The sequence below is a fragment of the Nansenia antarctica genome, assembly GCF_963989245.1.
Source record: "Nansenia antarctica genome assembly, chromosome: 20".
Classification (NCBI taxonomy): Eukaryota; Metazoa; Chordata; class Actinopteri; order Argentiniformes; family Microstomatidae; genus Nansenia; species Nansenia antarctica.
Window position 1 is genome coordinate 14,510,136 of NC_137693.1, and position 24,946 is coordinate 14,535,081.

General features: G+C 43.7%; 2 protein-coding genes across 3 annotated transcripts in view; both read right to left on the reverse strand.

Annotated features, from left to right (window-relative positions):
• The window catches only part of rps6kb1a (ribosomal protein S6 kinase b, polypeptide 1a), a 32,336-nt gene extending 15,529 nt beyond the window's left edge, over positions 1-16,807 (reverse strand). For both annotated transcript variants that reach the window (XM_080549375.1, XM_080549374.1), the window contains exons 1-5: positions 16,679-16,807; positions 8,621-8,664; positions 8,307-8,427; positions 8,127-8,195; positions 2,160-2,307 (exon numbers count right to left, since the gene is read on the reverse strand). In XM_080549375.1, the coding sequence (XP_080405501.1) occupies positions 2,160-2,307; positions 8,127-8,195; positions 8,307-8,427; positions 8,621-8,664; positions 16,679-16,765 (469 nt within the window). In that variant the 5' untranslated portion in view covers positions 16,766-16,807. The remainder of the gene's footprint in view (positions 1-2,159; positions 2,308-8,126; positions 8,196-8,306; positions 8,428-8,620; positions 8,665-16,678) is intronic.
• Positions 16,808-24,278: 7,471 nt separating this feature from the next.
• LOC308174604 (vacuole membrane protein 1-like) overlaps positions 24,279-24,946 on the reverse strand; it is a 70,426-nt gene continuing 69,758 nt past the window's right edge. The window contains exon 12 of the mRNA XM_080549705.1: positions 24,279-24,946. This exon is cut by the window's right edge and continues 373 nt beyond it. The gene's annotated coding sequence lies outside the window, so the exon portion shown is untranslated.

Genomic DNA, 24,946 nt, shown 5'->3' on the forward strand with positions numbered 1-24,946 from the left:
CCCCACACCATTACACCACCACCACCAGCCTGAACCTTTGATACAAGGCAGGATGGATCTGTGCTTTCATGTCGTTTACGACTAATTCTGACCCTTCCATCTGAATGTCGCAGAAGAAATCGAGACTGATCAGACCAGGCAACGTATTTCAGTTACTTACTTACTTAGGCCCTTAACTCCCAATGGAGCCATTGACGACACTTCTCCATCCAGCACGGCTTTGGGCTATCTTCTCTGTCTCTCCCCAGCTGGTACCATGTTTTTTCAGCTCTGCCTCCGTGTCCCGCCTCCAGCTGTTTTTGGGCCGTCCCCTCTTCCACTTCCCCTGGGGGTTCCAAGTCAGGGCCTGGCGTGTGGTGGTATCTGCTGGCTTACGTAGTGTGGCCAAACCATCGCCACTTCCTTCTCCGGATCTGTCTCTCTACTGGCTCCCTCTCTGCCACAGCTCCTTGTTGCTGATTTTGTCCAGCCACCTGATTCTGAAGATGCGCCTCAGACAGCTGTTAATGAATGTCTGGATCTTCTGTATCGTTTTTTTTGTCATTCTCCACGTCTCCGAACCATAGAGAAGGACACTTTTGATGGAGTTGAAGATGCGCACCTTCGTTGGTGTTGCTATTTCCCTTGAGGCCCAGATGTTCTTCAGGATAATGAAGGCTGCTCTAGCTTTGCCTATCCTGGCAGTGACATCGCTGTCTGTGCCACCTTGTTTATTGATAATACTGCCACGGTAGGTAAAGGAGTCGACTTCTTTGATGGGTCTGTCGTCTATGGTGACAGGGATGGTGGTCAGGGTGTTAATCCTCATCAGTTTTGTCTTCTCCTTGTTTATCCTAAGGCCTGCTCCAAGGGATGTTGTTGCTAGCTGGGTGGTCTTGTCCTGCATGTGATTATGGCTGTGTGACAGGAGGGCCAGATCATCAGCAAAATCCAGGTCATCCAGTTGTGACCAGAGTGTCCACTGTATGCCGTTCTTCCTTCCTGCTGTGGTGGTCTTCATTATCCAGTCGATAACGAGAAGAAACAGGAAGGGCGACAGTAGACATCCCTGTCGAACTCCGGACTTGACCTCAAAACTGTCTGACATCTGGCCTGCATGTAAGACCAGTATTTCAGTGGGCCCATGGAATGTGTAGCCTCAGTTTCCTGTTCTTATCTGACAGGAGTGGCCTGGTGGGTCTTCTGCTGCTGGAGCCCATCTGCTTGGAGGTTGGACGTGTTGTTGGTTCAGATGCTCTTCTGCATAGCTTGATTGTAACGAACCAGTCTGGCCATTCTCCTCTGATCTCAGCCATCAACAAGGCATTTTCACACAGAGAACTGCAGCTCACTGGAAATTCTCTCCTTTTCTGACCATTTTCTGTAAACCCTAGAGATGGCTGCACGGGAAAATCCCAGTAGATCAGCACTTTCTGAAATACTCAAACCAGCCCGTCTGGCACCAACAACCACGCCACGTTCAAAGTCACTTAAATCACCTTTCTTCCCCCATTTCGATGCTTGGTTTGAATTTCAGCAGATCGTCTTGACCATGTCTACATGTATAGAGTTGCTGCCACGTGATTGGCTGGTTAGATATTTGCGTTGACGAGCCGTTGAAAAGGTGTACCTAATGAAGTGGCCGGTGAGTGGTACAGTGCCCCCCACAATTACTTTACCATGGTAAAGATGAGTAAAAAGGGCTTTTTTTAAATCACCTTTTGGTGAATTAGCTTAATGTCACACTGGAAAAAACAGAGAAACATCAGATCTTTAATTAAAGTAAATTTATTCTGAGAAAAGAAGAAGAAGAAATAACACTGATGGTTTTGTTAGAAGAAGAAATAACACATGGTTTTGTTAGTTCTTGGACAGATTTTATTTTCTCTCTGAATAAATTTACTTCAATTGATGTTCAATTGATGTCCAATTGATGTTCAATTAATTCAGTTGATGTTTCTGTTTTTTTTCAGTGTGACATTAAGCTAATTCACCAAAAGGTTTAACCCTTGTTTACACATCTTTACGATAATTGTGGAGGGCACTGTATCCTTACTATTGGTGTACCAATCCCAGATGGCCCCTTTAAAGATGAACAAATATGACAGAATTACCATATTTATGGATTCAGGCTGCAATTAATAATGAGTGGGTGATGCCAGGCTGTATGTCCCACTCACCGCTGAGGTACTCCAGGATGAGGTACAGCTTCCCTCCAGTCTGGAAGGCGTAGATGAGGTCCACGATGAACGGGTGCTTCACCTCCTCCAGGATGTTCCTCTCGGCCTTGGTGTGGGCGGTGTCCTTCGCGTTACGCACAATCATGGCCTGGAGGGAACAAGGCATGGGTAGTAAGCATGCAAATTTATCACCACCACAAGTACACTATATGGACAAAAGTATTGGGACACAATTATCGTCTGGGGCTGTTTTCATGGTTTGGGCTAGATATAAAAAGTATTTCTTAAATGGTCAAAATACGGTATTTTAATTGTTTTTAAACTGTATTTCACACATTCTGATAATTGAAAAATTAGGGTTAATACTTTCTGGAAGTCATCTCGCGACCCCCACTTTGGGAACCCCTGGGCTAGCCCCCTTAGTTCCAGTGAAGGGAAGTCTTAATGCTACAGCATACAGAATTCTAGAGAATTGTATGCTTCCAACTTTGTGGCAACAGTTTGGTGAAGGCCCTTTCCAGTTTCAGCATGACAATGCCCCCATACACAAAGTGACGTCCATAATGACATGGTTTGCCGAGTTTGGTCTGGGAGAACTTGACTGGCCTGCGCACAGGGCTCTGACCTCAACCCCATCCAACACATCAATAATGCTCTTGTGGCTGAATGGGACCAAATCCCCACAACCATATTCTAAAATCTAGTAGAAAGTCTTCCCAGAAGAGTGGAAGCTGTTATAGCAGCAAAGGTGGGACCAACTCCATATTAATGCCCATGGTTTTGGAATGAGAAGTTCAGCAAGCACATATGGGTGTGATGTTCGGGTGTCCCAATACTTTTGTCCATATAGTGTACCTATTTATACCTAATCTGAGGTGCACGGTATGCAACAACAGACACTAGGTTAGAATTGCTCTCAAGGCGTCTCAAGACATTGTAAACGTAGTTTAGGAAACGCTCATTAACATCTGGTTTAGATTAGAATGATTTGCATTCTCGTTTCTTCATTCTCTCCCAGTCCAAAGAGAAACTCCAGGTCATTAATGCTGTTATTGTTGCCCTCTGGTCAATGACATGTACAAATCTTGTTTGGGCAAAGGAATCTAAAACATTTCAAACTATTTCAGCCATTGGGAACAATACTATATCTGTTTCAGTTAGGCTAAGCTGGGCCTAGTGGCAAAGGGCACTCTCATAAGTGGCTATGCATGGCAGCAAAGCCTCAGTCACACTCATAAGTATACATCGCTGGGCTCTGACAAAGCAGGTTCAATCAACCATGCTAAACACCAGCATGTCTGTTAAAGCATATTGGCTTCCAACACAGTGTAGGAAAGAGTGGCGAAAACCCTGATGTTTCATTTTGGTAGTGATCACTCAGTGTTTCCTCTATATGCATTTATTGGTGGCGGGCCGCCACGAATGAATTTCCTCCGCCACAAATTGATTCAGTCCACAAAAAAAATTAAAAAATACAAATATCCACCTCTGAACATTTTTGCTGATTAAAATATATCTGGTCCTAGATCAGCGCTATAATGGATGTTGACTATAAGTGCACCTAAATCCACGCCCATCTCTCTCTAACCGCTGATCCAAAATCAGATTAATGACATTAAACATTCAGTTGACGACGTGACACAAGGGCTACAGACTCAACCATCCCTGCTGAAAAACTGTCGCAAATTGAAGAACTCGCGCAAGTTGGAAACACTGGGAAACTTTCGCCAAGTTGGACATACTTTTCCTGTTGTGTTTGAGACGGAGCCAAGACTGCTCGTTTGGAAGGACATTGGATCCGTGAGTAACGTAAACCTTCAGAGCTGATGGATGGAAACCGCCATCACCAGCTTCATCACGATACGATATTATATCGATTTGTTTGTATGACGATACAATGTTTGACGATATCACAATGTCAGTCACGATACGATTTCGATTCGATTCAAGATCGATATGACGATATGATCGATATGACGCGATATCATGTTGTGTGCGTGTGTGTGTGTCTGTTTGTGTGTATAAGTTGTATCCCCTCCCCGACCCTACCATGCCCACCCAAAAAACACACGTTAGCTGCTTTAGCTTAACTTCTGTTAGCATGCAGTGTTGTGAATATGTGTGTCTGTGCGGCTAGTTGGCCTGTAGCAGCCCAGTGGACGTGGAGGTAGATGTGTGTCCCTGTGGTGGGCTGTGAGGAATACACGGTGCTTGTTGTTTGTTTTATTCGCAAAGTTATTGTAGCTAAAGTTAGCTAACTAAGCTAGGCAGGCTAGCGCAACGTGGGTTTGGAAGGACAGCTCAGAGCAGAGAGGAGAGGAGAGGTGGGGTTTGGGAGTCCGCGTTTGACTGGCTGACAGCGTCAGTAACATGTGGGCTGCGTTCGTCAACTCGCTCTGAGAGCGCCGGAGCGCAACACTGGGTTCAACGTCAAGTCATTTGATTGGACAAGAGGCGTTCCGCGAGTGCTGATCAGATTTCCAGAGCGTGTTTGACGAACGCAGCCAGCGTCAGTCAACATGTTGAGTTTTCCCAACCGAGCAGAGAGTGTAAACGTCTGCTAGTCGCGCGCTGCACGGAAATGGTGACAGTCACGCAGAATGTACCATTTCAAAATAAAGGTGTATCTTTAAGATGACGATATAGATCGATGTTTTTACATTGCGTCGATGTAATCAGATCGTTAGTCAATGACAGGGCTTAAAGTGGGGAAAAATCCTGTGCCTGAAACTTTTTCTTGGGGAGGGGGGTCACAGTTTGAGATATTGGGAGAGCGGGTACAGAAGACAGCTTCTTGTCTCAATGTTTAAATGCATTAATACTATTTTATAGTCAATACAAAATATATGTCTCAATGTTAAAATGCATTAATACTTTAAATGAATGTGCAACAATACTATGTGCAATATGACAACCCTTGTGTACATAAGGTTCAGATATAGGAAAAGTTAGGATATTTATAGCATAGCATACAGCGCAGTGTTTTATTGTATAGTATAGTAGTATAGTAGATAGTGTACTTAGCCTTTATTTATGTAAACCAGCTCTTTTCCCTTTTTTATTTTACCCTTGGCCCTCGTGTTTTTAGTCTTTTTCCAAGCACCAGGGGAGCCCCCCCTCCTAAATTTCGTTGTATGGTACCTGTACTGTATTACAGTTTTTCTCAATTGCTAAAACACATTTCACAAAACTTTCCTCCATTTTCCCAAAACTCTAAACACAACACACTTTTCTAAAGCTACATAAGCAAAACCACACCTTCTCTCTTCAAAACTCAAACCCTACCCCTAATCCTAACCCTAACCTTACTGTAACCCTAGCACCTAACCCTAACCCTAGTTTTCCCACATGTATGATAGTCATGCATAAAAATAAATCTGCGCTCCCTGTCTAACGTTATATCTAACATTACATATTTTACATTACAGTAAGGCTGATTTTGCATGATAGTCATGCATTTTTAGATATCTATTTTCCCCCTTTAAATGGCATATGATGTCCGAAATTTTACTAAAGTTCAGCCGCGAAGTTGTTGCACTGTTGTCCTATCGAGTTTTACGTAAATAAAGGTTTGAAAAATGTTACCGTATTCCCACATGTACCGTAACATGTACAATACTGTACTGTATCACAACTCAATGCAAACACTACAGAGGATCCATTACACACAACAATACTCACTGAAAACAATGTTCAGGGTGTGATGTTTTTTTATTTATTTATGGAACTATACCACACACACACACACACACAACAATCATTTGCAACAAGTGTCTTGAATTTTGAGTCGTTATGTTTAATGAATGAAGCCAGGTGTGTTCATTGTGTTAACATTTTGCTGACTGTGGCAAGCATTTTGCATCACATGAGCTTTAATTTGAGAATTTGACATTTTGAGCAGAGTTTTTTGCAACTTGTGTTTTAGCAAGACAAAATGTGTTTAGATTTATGAGAAAAGGAGGATTGTGTTTTGTGAATTGTGTCTTCATGTGAAATGTGTTTATGGTTTTGGCAAATGGGAGCTAGTTTTATTAAATGTGTTTAGAGAACTGGTCATTTGGTTTAGAGAATTGGCTTTTGTGTTTTAGCAATTGGGAAAAACTGTAATGACAATAAAGACCATTCATTCATTCATTCATAATACTGTTTTATACTTAATAATTAAAAAAAACAAATAGATGTCTTTAAAAGGCCAAACTGATTGCATCACTTATTAAGCCACTATCACTATAACAATACAGAATAAAATATATACATGTCTTTAACTCATTGACTGCCAAAGACGCCAATTGGCGTCTTATAGAATAGTAACGTTGACTGCCAAAGACGCCAAATGGCGTCTTTGGGGAAAAACATTTTTTTCCGCGGGGATCGCGTTATTGACATGTTCTACACCTAGCGAGTGAATTTCAGACTTGGGTGTAATGTATTTCGGTCCCAGATGGGGGCAGTAGTTCGATAAAAGCCTGGAGAAGGAAGTGGCTTGCTGTGGGTTGTAGTAATGGCGAAACGGATCAGGGTATGTGCCAAACACGGCGCGGAGCATTGCGGCGCGGAGCATCGCGGCCATCGCGCGACTCTTCAAACAGTTCAGAGTCGGACGATACAGAAAAGTGCAGAAAAAAACAAAAAACAAAAAGTTCTGCAGAAAAAGCTCGTTTTCTCTGTTTATTGGTCAAAATCAGGTGTTTTTGCTGAAACCACCCTATGTTCTACGGCCGATTTCTAAACACTCAAAGAGGCTAGAAACAAACTTTCTTTTTCTGATGAAAGAAGAGAGTCTAAAGTTTTGGTAGATATGTTCAATGTTTATGTAGTCCGAAAAGTCAATATTTGGTGGGTCTTCAAAGTTCAGCGAAAATGCCCCAAAAGTCTGGCAGTGTGGAGCTCTCCGCTCTGAACATGGCTGGCAGTCAAAGAGTTAAAAGAACAAACTGATTACTTATTAAGCCACTATCACTTTTCTCCTTCTTGGCACCACGTCCCATAAGGCTTCCCGTCACTACTCAGGGTTTTTCCTGGCTCAAAATGAGGCGGAGGTGGTACCAGTGGTGTTTGACATCGGGGGGGACCCATGAAGCAGGGCTGTCTGGGGGTCCTTAAACGAGCATCAAACACTTAATTTCTTGCATTCTGGTGAATTGATATGCACCCATTTGTGCCCTTTCGCCATCAATTTATGGTGGAAATGTCATTATATATGTAAAGGAAAAAACAATATTCAGGCACCAGATGGCCATTCAAAATATTATGTAATATAATGCAATATAAGGCTCTCAGGCATTCTGTACTTTCAAATATGTATTCTCCTTGAGCAGTCAACATCAACTATCAGCTGTTTCGCTAGCAAACACGAAAGCTAAGTTATTTGGGAAACAGCGCCCCCGCCACCACGTCGGCGCAATGCCGCAATTACAGTTTTGAATTTTTTATTTTTATTCTCCCGCGCCGGAAATCCGGCACTGTGCCGGAGTACTTTAAGCCCTGCAATGAATCGATGTATCGTTACACCCCTAGAAACCGGTATCACAAGTTTATATATATATAATTTTTTTTTTTTTGCCATCCTACCTCTAGTTTTGGTTGAAATTAGGTCGTTGTTTTGAGCGCGCGTGCGCGTTTCATGCGCGTGCGCGTTTCATGCGCGCGCGGATAGCGCTATCCGCCACCAATGTAAAAATTCCTGGAGGAAACACTGGATCACTGCAAGCTGGTCAAATGCCTTTTTCATCAGGCATGGAGGTAGAACAGGAATACAGAGCTCCCGCATGGTATCTACAGTAAATACAGGCTCGTAAAAAAACTATAAACAAACAGAGCCATTACCAAAGCTCTCGTCTCTGGGAAACAGAGGTGGGTTACTGGGCCAAGATTACTGGGCCTAATTTCTGAGTGCCTGAATGCACCTTGTACTGTTCCTCTGGAACACACTACTAGACACGAGTATAGGTATGAAACCACAACTACCTTCTTTAAAACCTTCATGGCGAATATCTTCCCCGAAGTAGCACCTGATACCTTCCGAACTTGAAACACCTGACAATGACGGGGAGAAGACAAAAGATTAATTTCAATGGATTCATGATTTATTTATTTCTCTTCTTACTTGGTAGTGAATGTGGGGATGCTTCATGGAGAGTGCCTCACCTTTCCATAGCCTCCTTTCCCTAAAACTCTGAGCAGCTCAAAGCATTCCGGCCCCATCTGCTCAGTTCCTTTGTTGACACTGTCCTCAGAGATTTCAAACTTCTCACAATCATCCATGTTACTGAAAAACAAAAACAAGACAGTTATGACTCAAGACAGCTAATGACATTCTTCCATGGGTTCAACTTTGCCCACTTGTTGTAGCACACCGTGTACCAATAATTCACAAAGACTTTGGAGGGACAGAATGAGTGTTATGTCAGAGTGCGTCCCAAACTGAACCAACAAACACTCTCAAATACTCAATTACTTACAATTCAAATCCAGTGCACTGCTCCATGTATTCGCCAATCTGGGCCTGGTGAAAGATGAATACATAAATAAATGAATAAATACTCTTAATAGAGACTGATCCCATACACCCAGTGAGCAACAGACCCACCATCATGCAAGAACCACTGTCATTCAGGATGCATTGCAATTAGGGGTGTAACGGATCACCTAACTCACGGATCGTATCGTGTCACGGTTTTTTAGTCACGGATCGGATAATTTTTCGGATCAACACAAAACATTTTTGTTTTTATAAAAACTGCTTTTTCCTTGAATTCTGTAAAAACACCACTTTTACTATGTGACAAAAACCAACAACATTCAAGATGTCAAAACTGGTAATATATATATACATACATACATATACATATATATATATAATATATATATATAACATATTCTACACTCAAACATTACATAATTATACTGAAATACACTCAATTTAAATGATAGGAGAGAGGGAGGAGGCGCCTGGTTGCAGCAGTGAATCACTGGGCTCTTTAAAGCAGATGAATAAACATGTTTTATGCCACTTTTAACTAAATAATAAAGTGAACCCTTATTTTGAACATGGTATGAAAAAAATGCCTACATTATCAGAAGTTGTCGAGCTACCTTTTTCGTGCCTCCCGTCATAGTTGACAGAGAAGCCAAAGTGCTCCCATACATGGGATTTAAATGACGAGGGAGGCATTGAGTTCTTCTCCGCCGAACAACGTAACATGATACCACTTGGGCCGTGTTCGTAAATTTGCTTTGAGAGCGCCGGAGCGCACACTGGGTCCGACGTCATAAAGGGACCAAGTAATTTGATTGGACAAGAGGCGTTCCTTGAACGCTGATCAGATTCCAGAGCGGATTTACGAACGCAGCCTTGTTGTTGTGGATTCCCAGCTTCACGTGTAGCGAGCAAACAACGGATTCTTTTTCTTTCGCATTATCAACCTATCATTGCGCTTTAGAGTGAAACAAAGCCCGCAACTGTCGCGTCTATCTTTTCATGGCAACTCTACATTGTGATTTACAAGAGATATTAAGTAAGATATTAAGTAATATTATTACTTGTTAACATTTTGCAATTGATCCGCGGTACACATTAGGGGTGCAACGGTTCAGTTGGCCCACGGTTCGGTACGGTTCGGTATTTTGGGTCACGGTTTTCGGTACGGTTCGGTTCAGAAACAAACGTTCCAGACCAACTCGACCTCTGACCAAAGGCCGCGTTCGAGGCATTCACGTGGACGCTCCGGCGCTCTCAGAGCTAATTTACGAACGCGGCCAAATTGATCTTCTCGCCATAAAGCTTAAGCGTACAGTGGGCTTCCTGTATAGATTTACATCTTGCTTTTCCTTGGCTTCCAGAAAACGTCTTGTCTCCGCCCTTTTCCTTTCACAATTGGATTATGGTGATACAGTATATAGGTTTGCTTCTCTGTCCACTTTATCCAAGCTAGACCCCCTGTATCATTCGGTTCTAAGATACATCACCAATAGTGCCTTCAGGACCCATCACTGTACACTGTATAGTCTGGTTGGATGGCCATCTCTTTCTGTCAGAAGGCTCCAACACTGGTACACTCTTGTGTTTAAAATCATCTCTGGCTTCTTACCGAATTATCTGGGCCTGAAGTTCATCCCTATACCGAGTGGCTCGGGTCTCAGGTCTCGTAGATGGCTAGAATACAAGGTGCCACTTATCATGAACAATGTTGGAAGGGCAAGCTTGTCTTATTATGGCCCTTGGTCTTGGAATGACCTACAGACTACTTTTAAATTAGAGGCCCTTATTTCCATAAGTATCTTAAAGCGTAGATTAAAGGATGTGGTCACCGCTCGCTGTACCTGCTTTGGTTAGACTTCTCAATGTTTTAATCACCTTGTAAATACCCCTACCATTGTTTGTCTATTGTATTGTTGCCACTGTCTTATGTCCTGTCTTGTTATCTGAACTGTTTTTTTAAGCTACTATTTTGACCCTGTCTTGGCCAGGTCTCTCTTGTAAAAGAGGTTTTAATCTCAATGTGACTTCCTGGTAAAATAAAGGTAAAAAAAAAAAAAAAAAAAAAAAAACGGAAACGAAAACGAAAACCGAAAACCGTCACGGTTCACTAGTGAATTGAGCCGTGGAACGCAAACCGTACCGTCCGTAAAAAAACCGAGAACCGTTGCACCCCTAGTACACATGCGTTCCGAACCGTGGAGGGCGATCCGAACGGATCACGGAATTTCCGTGATCCGTTACACCCCTAATTGCAATATAATAATAAATAACACCCCCCCCCCCCACCCTGGACTCCTTCAAACTAGCCCTCAAAACCCATTTGTTCTCCAAGGCATTTGGTCCCTAGTCATTGTTTTAGTTTTTGCTTTGTTTGTTTTCTGTTTTGTCTGTCCGTTTTCATCCCCTTGTACAGCGTCCTTGGGTTTGTGAAAGGCGCTATATCAATTAAAGTTATTATTATTATTATTAACAGTGCCAAACCAATTAGCTACAGCTGATCAGACAACTTAATCAGATCCAGTAGCAAAGCAGAAAACGGCATGATGATTCAGACTGTCTGCCCACTGGCACTGGCTGATTTGTATTCGTTCAGTAAGCAATAATCATTGATACACCACACTTCCTGTTACTTTGCTGCCTGCCTTTTAACACAGTAAAAGTGTACTGTATGAGTCAAGCAAATAACAAGAACCTATGAAGTCCCTTCTGAATAAGTTCTATTTCTGAAATCAACTTGGAGGCTGGCATTACCTTATCCATACATTCCACACACACTTCAAGCAGTCAAGCGAAAGTACACTTACTGAATCTGCATGATGAACCTAGTATGCATCTATCTATCTATCATCTATCTGCATGATGAACCTAGTATGCATCTATCTATCTATCATCTATCTGAATCTGCATGATGAACCTACAGTGTTTCCTCCAGGATTTTTCACATTAGTGGCGGGGAGGTCGTCTTTCGCGCGCACGAAAAAAAATAAAACGCGTGCACGCGAAAACAAATATAATTTCTTAAATAGCGGTTAAGTCATTAAAGCCGAGCAGGTGATTTTTATATAGAAGGTGATCAAATACCAATATTGTTATGTACGACAGTATGTCATTGCAGCACTTTGTTGCACTTTACGACGTCACGTTCTGTACGTGCGTTAGAGCTTTACGACTGTGTGTGTGTGTTGTCAGAATGAATGGCACTTGACAGTAAACGGATCTCAGTTTGTATACCTGTGTGGATCTACATTAATTAGCATAACACAAACATAATAAATTAGATAGAACAACCCTGTTCATTAATGTTCATTAATGCTTGAGTTCATGCTGTGTGTGTTATTGAGACCGTTGGGAGAGAGAGCTCGGGTGAACTAAGAAAGTTGTGTATGAGATAGTTTACAATTAAACGCACAGATTACATGAGAGAAGCTATCTGTCATTATTTCAACCACTGTCCAAGTGGGGACGTTACAATACTTTCGTTTTAGAACGAAACGTTAGCCGCTAGCAGGGTTTTTAGCAGTCACCATTCTTGAGCAAAACATGATACAAACAAACATTCAAATACTCGTGTCGTCTTGATTTTTTTTTCCGATTTCAATGTATGACGCATCATTTGAAAGCTTACCATCTGTAGTTTCAGACTACGTAAACAAACGAAAAATTACGTAAGCAAATGGTTATTATTTATCTGGTATAGATACCACTTCTGCGCCGAATGTACCGCCACCGGCACAAATCCGCACCCGACATTGTAATTACCGTAATTTCTAAACGGTTTGTGCTATCGGAAAAAATCCAACTGTCCCTGAAAGCTGAGATGTTGCACTTCAACCAACATATAGGGTATTACGGTAAAATGTGACGTGAGGACATTCTCAGAGTCAGTTTACTCACAGTGATTGGCGGAGCGTTCAGGGACACATGCTTTTTTTCAGTTCTCCGGTCATAATAACTCGCTGCCTTTCTGCGCAGCCTGAATCAAAGTGGACTGTCTGAATCATTTGGTGGCGGAGGAAATTCTTTCGTGGCGGCCCGCCACCAATAAATGCATATAGAGGAAACACTGACCTAGTATGCATCTATCTATCTATCATCTATCTGCATGATGAACCTAGTATGCATTAGGGATGCACCGAACATTCGGCCACCGAATGTATTCGGCCGAATATCGCAAAATAAAGCACATTCGGTATTCGGCCGAATGTGTGAAAACACCGAATGTTTACCACCGAATAGTGGCCGTGTTTTGATGACGCAATACAATTAAATATAACTCTCAACAGGCGCGCGGCGACGCGCTTTCAAAACTGGCTGCGTTCGTAAATTCACTCAGGAAATCCGGTCAGCACTCGTGGAATGCCTCTCGTCCAATCAAATGACTCGGTTTCTCTATGACGTCGGCCCAGTGTGCGCTCCAGCGCTCTCAAAGCGACTTTACGAACGCAACCTTACACTCATCTAGCTAGTTAGCTTAGCAGTCGTAGCGGAAGAAGCAGAGTTGTTGCCTTGTTGAAAACATATTCAGACTCCCAGCTGTTCTACACGAGTTTATGACATGCAGCTGTATCATGCGGTGGTTTCTATGCAAACCAGAGACTATAAAAACAAAAGATATTCATTCTGAAATAACATGAACTATTATCCTTACACTCAGGTGGACTCAATTCAACTTGTTGAATGACTTGTTGAAGACATTTAGCATTTGACCTAATTTTAAGAGTGACAAAGGGTCTGAATACTTATGTACATGAGGTATTTCTGTATTTACATTTTAATACATTTGCAAACATTAAAAAACGTTTTTACTTAGATTATGGGGTACTGTGTGTGGATTGATGGCACATCTATTCAAAAATGTGAAAAAAGTGAAGGGGTCTAAATACTTTCTGAAGCCTATGTAGAGACAAATCATGAATATCATTAACTTGAACCCTGGAAAGCAGTAGAGATTAAATCCCACGATAATTAGTTATAATTTATATATAAGTTATATATAAAAGTTCTTTTTTTTCAATCTCAATTTCTTTCTTTGAGAAGCATGAATAAAAAGCAAAATGTATTTAGTTTATGCAATGATAAAATTAAAAACTGCCGATACACATTCGGTATTCGGTATTCGGCCAAGTGTTTCCTTAAATTCGGCTTCGGCCTCGGCCAATAATTTTCATTTCGGTGCATCCCTAGTATGCATCGCCATCTATCTATCTGAAAGCTGCCCCCCCCCCCCCAGCCACACACACACCAAAAAAAGACTTAAAGAAGTGCTTCTGTTTTGTGGTTTGCCACAACTTCAGTAAAACTGAGTTAATTTCATTCTCCGGCTAACAAGACACACACTCAACACTCAACAGCGAGCTGAGAGCCAGCTAAGTAGGGCTGCAACGATTAGTCGACATAATCGACGACGCCGATCTTAAAAACTCGTCGACGTGGAATTTTAGTGTCGACTAATCGTTTATTTTTGATTTTTTGCGGGGGCCATGCAAGAATCCGCTGGGTAAGTTTTAGCTAACGTTGTTAGCCAACTGGCTAACGTTATATTGTTAGGGTCGTAATGTTTATGTTAGCTTTACTGTTACATGTTGGAAAACAACGTCTCATGGACAGGGCTGTACATGCTATGAGCGTTTGTGCTATTAATGTATTTGCCCTGTGGCACGCCTGTGACAGACAGAGGCGCTTGTATGTAACGTTACGTAGCAGGGGTTTTCCATGTTGAAGCCAGGAGAACGCGAGATGAAATGAAGTGAGGGGTGGTCACTATTAAAATACCAAGTAGTCATGGTGGATGATCATGAATGATGCTTGATAAGTGAATGCTATTTCAATTATGTTGAGTCCACCAGCGAGCTGTCTGTAAGATAAACAGCGCCAAGCGTAGCCTACTAACGTGAGCTGTCTGTAGTCTAGCCAGCAATGCTAGCTAGCCAATCAACTAGCTCTGTGAGCAGCTGTAGCTTGGCGTTAGGTTAGATAGCTAGTTAAGCAGGATTTATGCTTCTGCGTCGCCATTTACGCGCAGCGAAAAGTAGAGATGCTCCGATCAGGGTTTTTCGTGCCGATCACTGATCACCGATCACTGGAATCAGTGATCTGCCGATCCGATATCACCGATCACCGATCACAGCGTCGAAAATGGCAATTGAAGCATTCTATTTATTGTGTAGCATTATTTATGTTTTTAATTATTCTTAACACCATTGACATTGTATATTAAGTATTCAAATGAAATTAGGAGATGAGAAAGTATCATGAATTGACAACCATCTGTTTTATTGAATTCACAACCACCTGTAGCTTACTTCAGGAAAAACAAATAAAATGTGAAAATAAAAATCATAATAAATAAAATGTACACTGTCACATCAAATGTGCAACATTCCACTCGAATGAGAGGAACCAGGGGCTCTTAGAGAACTTGGAGCTTATACTGTAGCTTTCCTGAGGAACAATAAACATACCCAAACTAAACTGCAACATAAACAGGCTATAGCCAAATATAAAATACTGTTTAAAGTCAGTCAGTTTCAAGTCATGTTGTCCTTCACTAGGCTCCCGATGTACGTGTAGACAGTTTGATATAATTCCGGCAGGCAAACATCAGTGGAATATTTTCGCCCCGGCAGCGTATAGCGTGGATCCAGGCAGGAAACAAGGCGTTTGAACCCGGCATCTTCCACAACAGACAGGGGCTGCTGATCAAGGCATATGAATTCCATTACTTTCGCATTTATTTCCTTTCGTTTCTTGTTGTCGTTGCCGTATGGTTGCTGTCGTTTCAATGTCTCTGTAACAGTTAGCTGAGTGAGTGGCGTCGAACGTTCTTTCGACGTCTCTTTCTCTCTGGCCTTAGCTCTCGCCAATTTATCAAACTCGTTAAATTCCTTGGTGTGACAAGCCTTCAAATGACGTATGATATTCGTGGTATTGAAAGACCTTGCATGCGTTCCTCCGCGAGGTATTTCTTTTGAGCAGACATTACAAACTGCATATTTGTTGTCTCTTTCCGACACTGTGTAATATTGCCAGACTGGCGACGCCATTTCTCTATGTAAACTGATCGGCCGTGTTTGATCGGCCGTTTTGAGAACTCCGATCAAAACCGATCAAGGGCATATCGGCCGATATCGATCGGCGCCGATCAGATCGGAGCATCTCTAGCGAAAAGCCACACGACTAACCGAAAAACAACCGACAGATTAGTCGACTACCAAAATAATCGTTAGTTGCAGCCCTACAGCTAAGTGCACCATGACTACGAGCTGACACCTAGACGGTTCTGACACCCAGATGGTTCTGACACCCAGACGGTTCTGACACCCAGATGGTTCTGACACCCAGACGGTTCTGACACCCAGATGGATGGTTCTGACACCCAGATGGTTCTGACACCCAGACGGTTCTGACACCCAGACGGTTCTGACACCTAGACGGTTGGACCGGCTAGTTTACTTTCATGTTATTTACCGTTGGGACAATAAATCACCAGAGCTCAACCAGCTCATTAGCGAGCCTTAGTGTCCCCATGGGAGTCAGTCAGCTCAGAGTCTGTCCATCACACCGCCTCGCTACTCCGCTAGCAGCACAGACCTGATAGACCTGGGCCTCGCTGCTCCAGGGTGGCTGCATGCTAACAGCTAACAGCAGGTACCGTATAGGAGGTAAGCTAAGGGCTAGCTGGCTACATGCTAACACCAGGCACCGTACAGGAGGTAAGCTACGGGCTAGCAGGCTACATGCTAACACCAGGCACCGTGTAGGAGGTAAGCTAAGGGCTAGCTGGCTACATGCTAACACCAGGCACCGTGTAGGAGGTAAGCTAAGGGCTAGCTGGCTACATGCTAACACCAGGCACCGTACAGGGGGTAAGCTACGGGCTAGCAGGCTACATGCTAACACCAGGTACCGTACAGGAGGTAGCTACATGCTAACACCAGGTACCGTATAGGAGGTAGCCTAGCTAAAAGCTAGCTGGCTACATGCTAACACCAGGCACCGTACAGGAGGTAAGCTAAAGGCTAGCAGGCTAACCACTCACCCCATCTGCATCTTCGAGCTCGTCGTCAGACACGTTGTCGTCCGGCTGGTCCAGGTCGATGTCGAACACCCCAGATACCCCCGCCATGCCTCGGTCTGTCTCAACTCAACACAGTCAGATAGAACCGTCTCTCTCCCGCCTCATGGAAACACACACACCGCCGCCATCACCGGCTACAGGAGACGCATGCGCATGCGCAGCAGCAGAACAGCGCCACTACCGACCTGAGCACATTCCAGAGGGGAGAACGTCACCGAGCTGCTCCTCTGCGGCGCAGGCGCACTACGCACTCTGACTGTCCCTGTGGCGCAGGCGCACTACGCACTCTGACTGTCCATGTGGCGCAGGCGCACTACGCACGTCCCTTCACGGTTGACTCTCCTTCTGTGGGCTTCGCGTTTCATTTCTTCATGGTGATTTTTATCATCATGCTTTTATTTCAACCTACTTTGTGTGGCGATTTGATAACCCCCCCCCTCCCCTCACATATAAGTTATTCACTTTCAACACTTGTCTTACCAAACTGTCATTCGTAAGATAATAATGATGCCTGCTGCCATGTCACACTTTATTGGTCAACTTGTTTTTTTGGTTTCATTACTGTATGATCTCTGTGTAACGAATTGATTCATTACAATTCATATATTTTCGATTTGGAGGTGGGGAGCCGTTCATGCAAAAAAAAGTTGCCCTTTATTGACAAAAGATGGCAGCAAAATCAAAGGAATACTTATAACGAGAGGGAATTTCACCGACACGTTCCTCAGACACTCTATGAACTAATGTGATGGGTCTTTTTCAATTACCTTCAATGTTATATCACCTCTATTTACTGCAGAGTCACTACCCATCTCTTCAGGTTACACCTTAACTGCTCCTCCTGAGACATCTACTGCCCCCCAGCACTGCGTCTCCTGAGACACCCGCTTTCCCCTTTACTGTGTCCCCTATGACGTCTATTTGCCCCCCTTGTACTGTTTCTCTGTTTCTTCAGTGTCTAAATATAAAAAATGAAAAAAAGGTTAGGTTATGTTTAGAAGAAGGTTATAGAAGGTTTTTCCTTCTATCAATGGCCCCGGGCCTGAGCTAGATTACTCTTCCCGCTACGACTGGTGGATTGATGATTCACTTGCTTAGTCAAATGTATTGATTGTAAGTCGCTTTGGAATAAGGCGTCTGCTAAATGGCAAAAATGTAATGTAAAAAATGTAAGGTATGATGGGCAGCACACCAGCACCGCTGCCTTTTTACAGGAATCTGTAAAACTTGTGCCAAAAGATAGCATATGCATGTGTTTACCTATTTACCAGATTCAGGTGCCTTGCTTTTTGGACTTGCGCATAAGTATGTACAAAGTCACCTGTAGTACCTTTGGTACAGTTCCTCTGGGCAGATGTGCAGTGTGCTTCACACAGACAGCATCATCCTCACGCCTGTGATGAGTCATGAAAGGGAGCATGCGTTCACCAACACCTTATTTCAACCTGGTGCCTGGGGACAGAGATGAGCAGCTGAGGAAGAGCAGAAGACTGCCAGCTCTCAGGCATTCCTCAGATGGTTGACATTGTGACACCTGTGCTCTCAGATCAAAGTGTGTGTGTGTGTGTGTGTGTGTGTGTGTGTGTGTGTGTGTGTGTGTGAATATGTTGTACATACTGTAGATGACAGCAGATGGTAACAAGCCAAGTCTGTCAGTCACTGATGAGTCTATTGAGGATTTACTTCTTTCTCTCTTCCTCACAACATGAAACCACATGAATATGTTAGAATAGGGACTTTTCAGGCAAATGACTGCAAAAGGGAATTTCCAATATGTATTCAAAGACAAGAAAACACATAGGCCTAATTGTTTACTTAATAAATAAAAAACATTCTTCTTCTCCAAAGGACACGAACAATAACGAATCATCTATTTTTATTTTAGATGTATTTATTCCTTTACATCCACCCAAAGAGGGTTGCTGAGGTTAAGTGATATGGTGAATTGGACTGGAGTACAGTACAGTTGAGTACAGGTAGGCTTAAACCACCTGCGTAGGACAGGTTGTGCCAGGTGATTACCAGGGTGTGTCTGTCCTCCTTTGCATCCTGGAATTGTCACCTAGCACCGGCAGTTGGCAGTGTGGCATGCTGGGAGTGTGTGGGCAGAAGAGCCGGAAGCTGTTGCTCAACTATGTTTGCTAAAATATAGGCCTACCTGACGTACTTACAAAGTAAGCACAGGAAGAATGCGTTGAATCAAAGTCTTAAGAGATTCCTGAATGCATAAAAACAACAAACATGTATTTCTTTGCGAATGGCCACATTATAATGTTGGCCACATAATTCATCTCTCACTTTTACATGCAAATCAGTATTATTAGTATATCATTCTTTGCAGTGGCATCTGAGAAGATGTATTTGTTATTGCAGGATCTTCATTCAACTGTTGAATTTAATTCAAGGTTAAAACGTTTATCACCTGGCTCATACATTGTCAATTTCATTTATTGTAGCAAATTGCAGTTGAATTAGTTGGATCCGATTCAAAATCCTACTCACCGCTTACAAAGCCATCAACAATCTGGCCCCCTACTACCTTGCCGACCTCGTCCCCCTCCACACCCCCTCCCGTTGCCTCAGGTCTGACGACCAAACCACCCTCAAGACCACCAGGACCAAGCTCCAGACCTGGGGTGATGGGGCCTTTTCAGCCGCAGCCCCGTCCCTCTGGAACGCCCTCCCCAACCACATCAGACAGGCCAACACCCTGCCAACATTTAAACAGGCCCTCAAAACCCACCTCTTCAAGCTCGCCTTCACCAGTTAACCCTCTCCCCCTCCCCTCCCCTCCCCATGTGTCCCCAGCACTACCTTAATTAGGCCCCTATACTTTCTTCTATTTACCTTTTGTTTCTTTTTATTATTACTACTCGATCTTTTCAGTTTGTAAAGCGTCTTTGAGTGTCTAGAAAAGCGCTATATAAGTCTAATGTATTATTATTATTATTATTATTATTATTATTATTATTATTGAATGCCTGACAAAATCAGTGAGAACTGGTTCTCCCAATCGGAGTTCTCAGCGTCTGAAAGCCATCTGACGTCTGTTCAACCACATGAAGCAGATACCAAACATTTCAGCAGACCAGTCGACTGAGACACAAGACTCAGATGAATAGGGATGTCCCCTCCTCAGATGAATAGGGATGTCCCCTCCTCTCCCACTTCCCCTTGGCAGATGCCACACCGCGCCTCATGATCAAAAGTGATCATGCTGTTGTCTTGTTGCTCTTTACCACAAAGCTCTTTGTTTTTTGGTCTGAATTGTTTAGTTAAGGCATTTTCTCTTCCTGTTCTGTGTGTCAGGATGTGACCAAGGGGATTTGCGGGAGACAGATAATGAGAGGAAGTTGTTCAGTTCTCCCGTGGTCCACTCAGATGTGTGACTCCCTGTCTAAGATATCCAAGACATTACAACGTGGGGTAGTGGTGGTCTAGTGGATAGTGAGTTGGACTTGGGATCGGAAGGTTGTGAGTTCAAATCCCGCCTGAAGCCACACCACTACTAGTGTGCCCTTGGGTAAGGCACTTAGCCCTCAGTTACTCCAGGGGGAATGTCCCTGTAATTCGTAATTGTAAGTCGCTTTGGATAAAAGCGTCTGCTAAATGGCAAAATTAAATTAAACAACGTCTCACCAGTGGAGGGCGCTAACCTGGGCACATCCCATCCATCTGCTCATGTCCAGGATTTCCTGTTACCATAAATACAACCTTACCACGGTGCACTGTAAAAATGCACACAAATACAACAGAAATAACGTCCTTACCAGGATGACTTAATGAAACGGACTGTGTGAGTGGAGTTAATTGGATGCGCCGCATGTGGGCAGTTTGGGCGGTGAAATGAAGTGTCAGTGATATTTCAGCGACAGACGGCTTGACTGGGAGGTTAGTGTGGACACGGAGGAGAGGAACCCCTGGAGGGGGTCTGTGTGACTCAGACAGGAGGGGGTCTGTGTGACTCAGACAGGAGGGGGTCTGTGTGACTCAGACAGGAGGGGGTCTGTGTGACTCAGACTGGAGGGGGTCTGTGTGACTCAGACAGGAGGGGGTCTGTGTGACTCAGACAGGAGGGGGTCTGTGTGACTCAGACAGGAGGGGGTCTGTGTGACTCAGACTGGAGGGGGTCTGTGTGACTCAGACAGGAGGGGGTCTGTGTGACTCAGACAGGAGGGGGTCTGTGTGACTCAGACAGGAGGGGGTCTGTGTGACTCAGACAGGAGGGGGTCTGTGTGACTCAGACAGGAGGGGGTCTGTGTGACTCAGACAGGAGGGGGTCTGTGTGACTCAGACAGGAGGGGGTCTGTGTGACTCAGACAGGAGGGGGTCTGTGTGACTCAGACAGGAGGGGGTCTGTGTGACTCAGACAGGAGGGGGTCTGTGTGACTCAGACAGGAGGGGGTCTGTGTGACTCAGACTGGAGGGGGTCTGTGTGACTCAGACAGGAGGGGGTCTGTGTGACTCAGACAGCCATTAAAGCAGCAGGCTACCAGACACTCCACACATGGGGAGATGAAATGAGATGCGCAGAAACCACACTGGTGAACTCCACACTGGTGAAACCACACTGGTGAACTCCACACTGGTGAACTCCACACTGGTGAACTCCACACTGGTGAACTCGAGAAGAGAGAGAGAAGACGGCTGCGGCAGCCTCATCATTTGAATACCAGTCCCCCAGCCTGTTTGGACAGGCAGGATTTGCATGTTGGTTTTCTTACTAAACCCTGAAGGGGAGTCACCGTGGCTGGGCGTGGCTGCTCTAGGACCAGGCCTCCTCACACACAGAGCCCTGCGTCACTCTGGGACGCACACACACACACACACACACACACACACACACACACACACTAGCTGTGGCCTCAGGAAACACAACTACTCACTACACTGATACAATTCTTTTTTTTTTTTTTTACTTTGTGTACAACATTCCGTTCTCCACGAGCAAAGATACTGTATTTGTTCAAAATGACATTGAGAATATCTCAAGCCCGTTAAGTACAATGTACGTAATAGTAAGGAATGCCCTAGCCGAGCGCATCCATCAAGAATGTATTACAGAGACACATGTATTGTAGTTATTGTTGAACATAATCATCTATTGGGTGTAAACTAGCACCCCTGACTTGATTTGCAATTTGAAACTGATATGATGTAAATGTTGAGGGAGAGATTCTGTAATTGGATAAGCATCTGAATGTGAAACATTAGATGATGAAATGTGAGAGAGAAGGAGTGGATCTCCTCCCCATCTCTCCCTCAGGCTGACATGTGAGTCTCTCTGTGGAACACCAGGGTCAGGCCTGGGCTCTGTGGTCACGGCTAATCACAAGATTAAGAAATCATGAACAAAACCCAATCCACTTTTTTGAGTGACTTTATTTCAAGAGAAAACAGATAAAACAGTAACATTCACAACTGAGAAGAATTTAAAAAATTGACAGACACATTCATTGTGTCATTACACAGACACAAAGACACTTACTCATAGAAACATAAACACGCACACACATACGCACGCACACACACACACACACACACACACACACACACACACACACACACACACACACACACACACACCAAAAAGGGGGCCCCTTTATGGAACAGGACGTTCTGAAACTGCCAAGAAAAACATACTCCTCGAGCCAGCAGGACCATTCCAATGTTATCCAAGGATTTGGCTTTTATAACCAGGAAAAAAGTTTCCCCATCACACAATTCCGGAAAAAAAAGTGATTTCTCAAAAAGGTAAGTGTCATCTTGGCTGGGCAAAATGGATGACCACAGTAAGAACATCCACTGGTCAAGCCATGATTTCAGCTTTTGTGTAATTACAAAAACAAACCCCCCCAAGCAAAAACACACAACCAGAGCTGCACCAATAAAATGCAATCTTAGACAGAAAAACGCAACTATTGAGCAATAGTGGAAAAACTGTTCTGTGAAAGAAAAGAGGGAAGTATAAAAAGGGAAGGGGGATCTATCCGAGGACTGTGTGTACCATACCGAAGACTGGGTGTCACAATGGAATGTGTTGCAATAAGGTGTGTGCTTTCTTGATTCTCTGGAAATTCAAGGAGGACAGAGCCAAGTCCCGGAAACACACAGACAGGCCCATTTAACGGGAAGGCAATGATACTGGTGAGAAAACCTTAAAGTAAAGATGGATACACATACACACTCACACACACACACACACACACACACACACACACACACACACACACACAGGGGTAACCCCCCCCCCCCAAAATACAATAACATTTTCATTTACCAAACAGACATTCAAAAAATGAACTACAAATAGAACCACACAAAAAGTTAAAACAGAGCAAAATAGCACAGATTTATGTCTCAAACGTTTACCAAACGGTGTGATACAGGAGCTAACATCCAAACACACACACCTCCAAATGAACTAACATCCAAACACACACACCTCCAAATGAACTAACATCCAAACACACACACCTCCAAAATGGGAATCAACGCTAAAACAATGACAACAACAAAAAGGACAAGTAAACAGGATGCTGGTCAGATGAAAGAGCCCGACATGTCAGACAGCCTACAGACTGTTGTCGCCATGCAATGTAACAGCCAACACCAGTCTGATAAGCTATCTGACAGGCCAGGAGAGTGACGGACATGCCCGAGACACAAACACACACACACACACCATGAGGAAAACAGAAAAATACCCCTGCCTTTACTTACCCTGAGAGAGAGAGGCTGGGTTTCAATGGTATGATTAGAGGAGTTATGGCAGAGTGAAGGCTCTGTGCTTTCAACAGTGCCCCTCTGTTTTGAATCTACTCGAGTCTCCTGGCTCCGTCACTGGGGCAGTGCAGCGAGTTCAGCGGAGGGTTCACCCGAGGTAATGGCACAGACGTTTTTCACTGCGCTCTTTTTTCCTGCCTGCTCACAGCTCCCAGACCAACATACCAGGGCAACGGTACAAAAAAAAACACATTTCACAAGCAATTACGAAAAAAAGGAATCTTGGATCACATGCCAGCTGACGGTATCCAACGAGCGAAAGAGACAGATTTTTTTTTTTTACCATATTGATGACATAACATGGTTTTAAGTCATTCCGAACATGAGCTTGCAAACTGTTGAAGCTATACAGGGCTCCAGTGAGAGCAGGCAAGTCTGCATCTAAAACTCCATAGTCAAACAAGACAAAGGAGACACTTACCATGAGCTCCAAACCAGGCACAATCACACCCCGAAAAAGCAGAGACAAGATTCGATAAATCAAATAGAGACTCTCTCTCTCTCTCTCTCTCTCTCTCTCTCTCTCTCTCTCTCTCTCTCTCTCTCTCTCTCTCTCTCTCTCTCTCTCTCTCTCTCTCTCTCTCTCACACACACGCACATGCGCGCGCACACACACACACACACACACACACACACACACACACACACACACACACACACACACACACTTCTAGATCTGATTCCATACATGACTGCATCTGGCTGAGTGGCCCAAGCCTGACTCATGTGCTCTTACTGGAAGTAGAAGAATAACAGCAGACAAAGGGACAGGCAGAATGATTCATGGCCCATTTATAACGTCTCATCCAAAGGTACTCCATGGAATTGTACAGAATAAAAATGACATCAATAGCAGTATGTACAGATAAAAATCAAGTCATCTAACCCCCGGTTGATTCATTCCAATCTACAGCCGATTGTAGAAATGAAATGAGAACAATGGCAGAAATCGACAACTATTTACAAGATGTGCATGTCCATTTACATACCTTGTCTATCCATTTCATATTGCCATTATCGCAAAGCAGTTGAAAAATCTACCCCAAAAAATCACAACTAATAAATTATCGGGAATAAAACGAAACAAGTTAAGCCTTGCGGAAGTAATCTAACCGTAGGGTCGTTCGTTACAGTACACCCACAAAAAAATTCAAGCAGATTCAAGCCAAACCAAATAGTTTAAATAAAGTGGCCCTATAAGACCATTAGTTCTAGTGTAAGCCGGACCGAACCGTGCTACTTAAGGCCTCTCTGAGGAGAACCAGCCAGTAGCTCCTGCTCACACACATTCACCGTAGAGCCTGAAATGGATGGATGCCCTATCCACTAAACACCACACACGTCGCCTAGCACCTACCTTGAGAGAACAACCTCAGGAGGAAGCGAAACACACAAAAAAGCTCTAGGCTAGTTCTATCAAAAAGCCGTTAAGCCAATAAACGA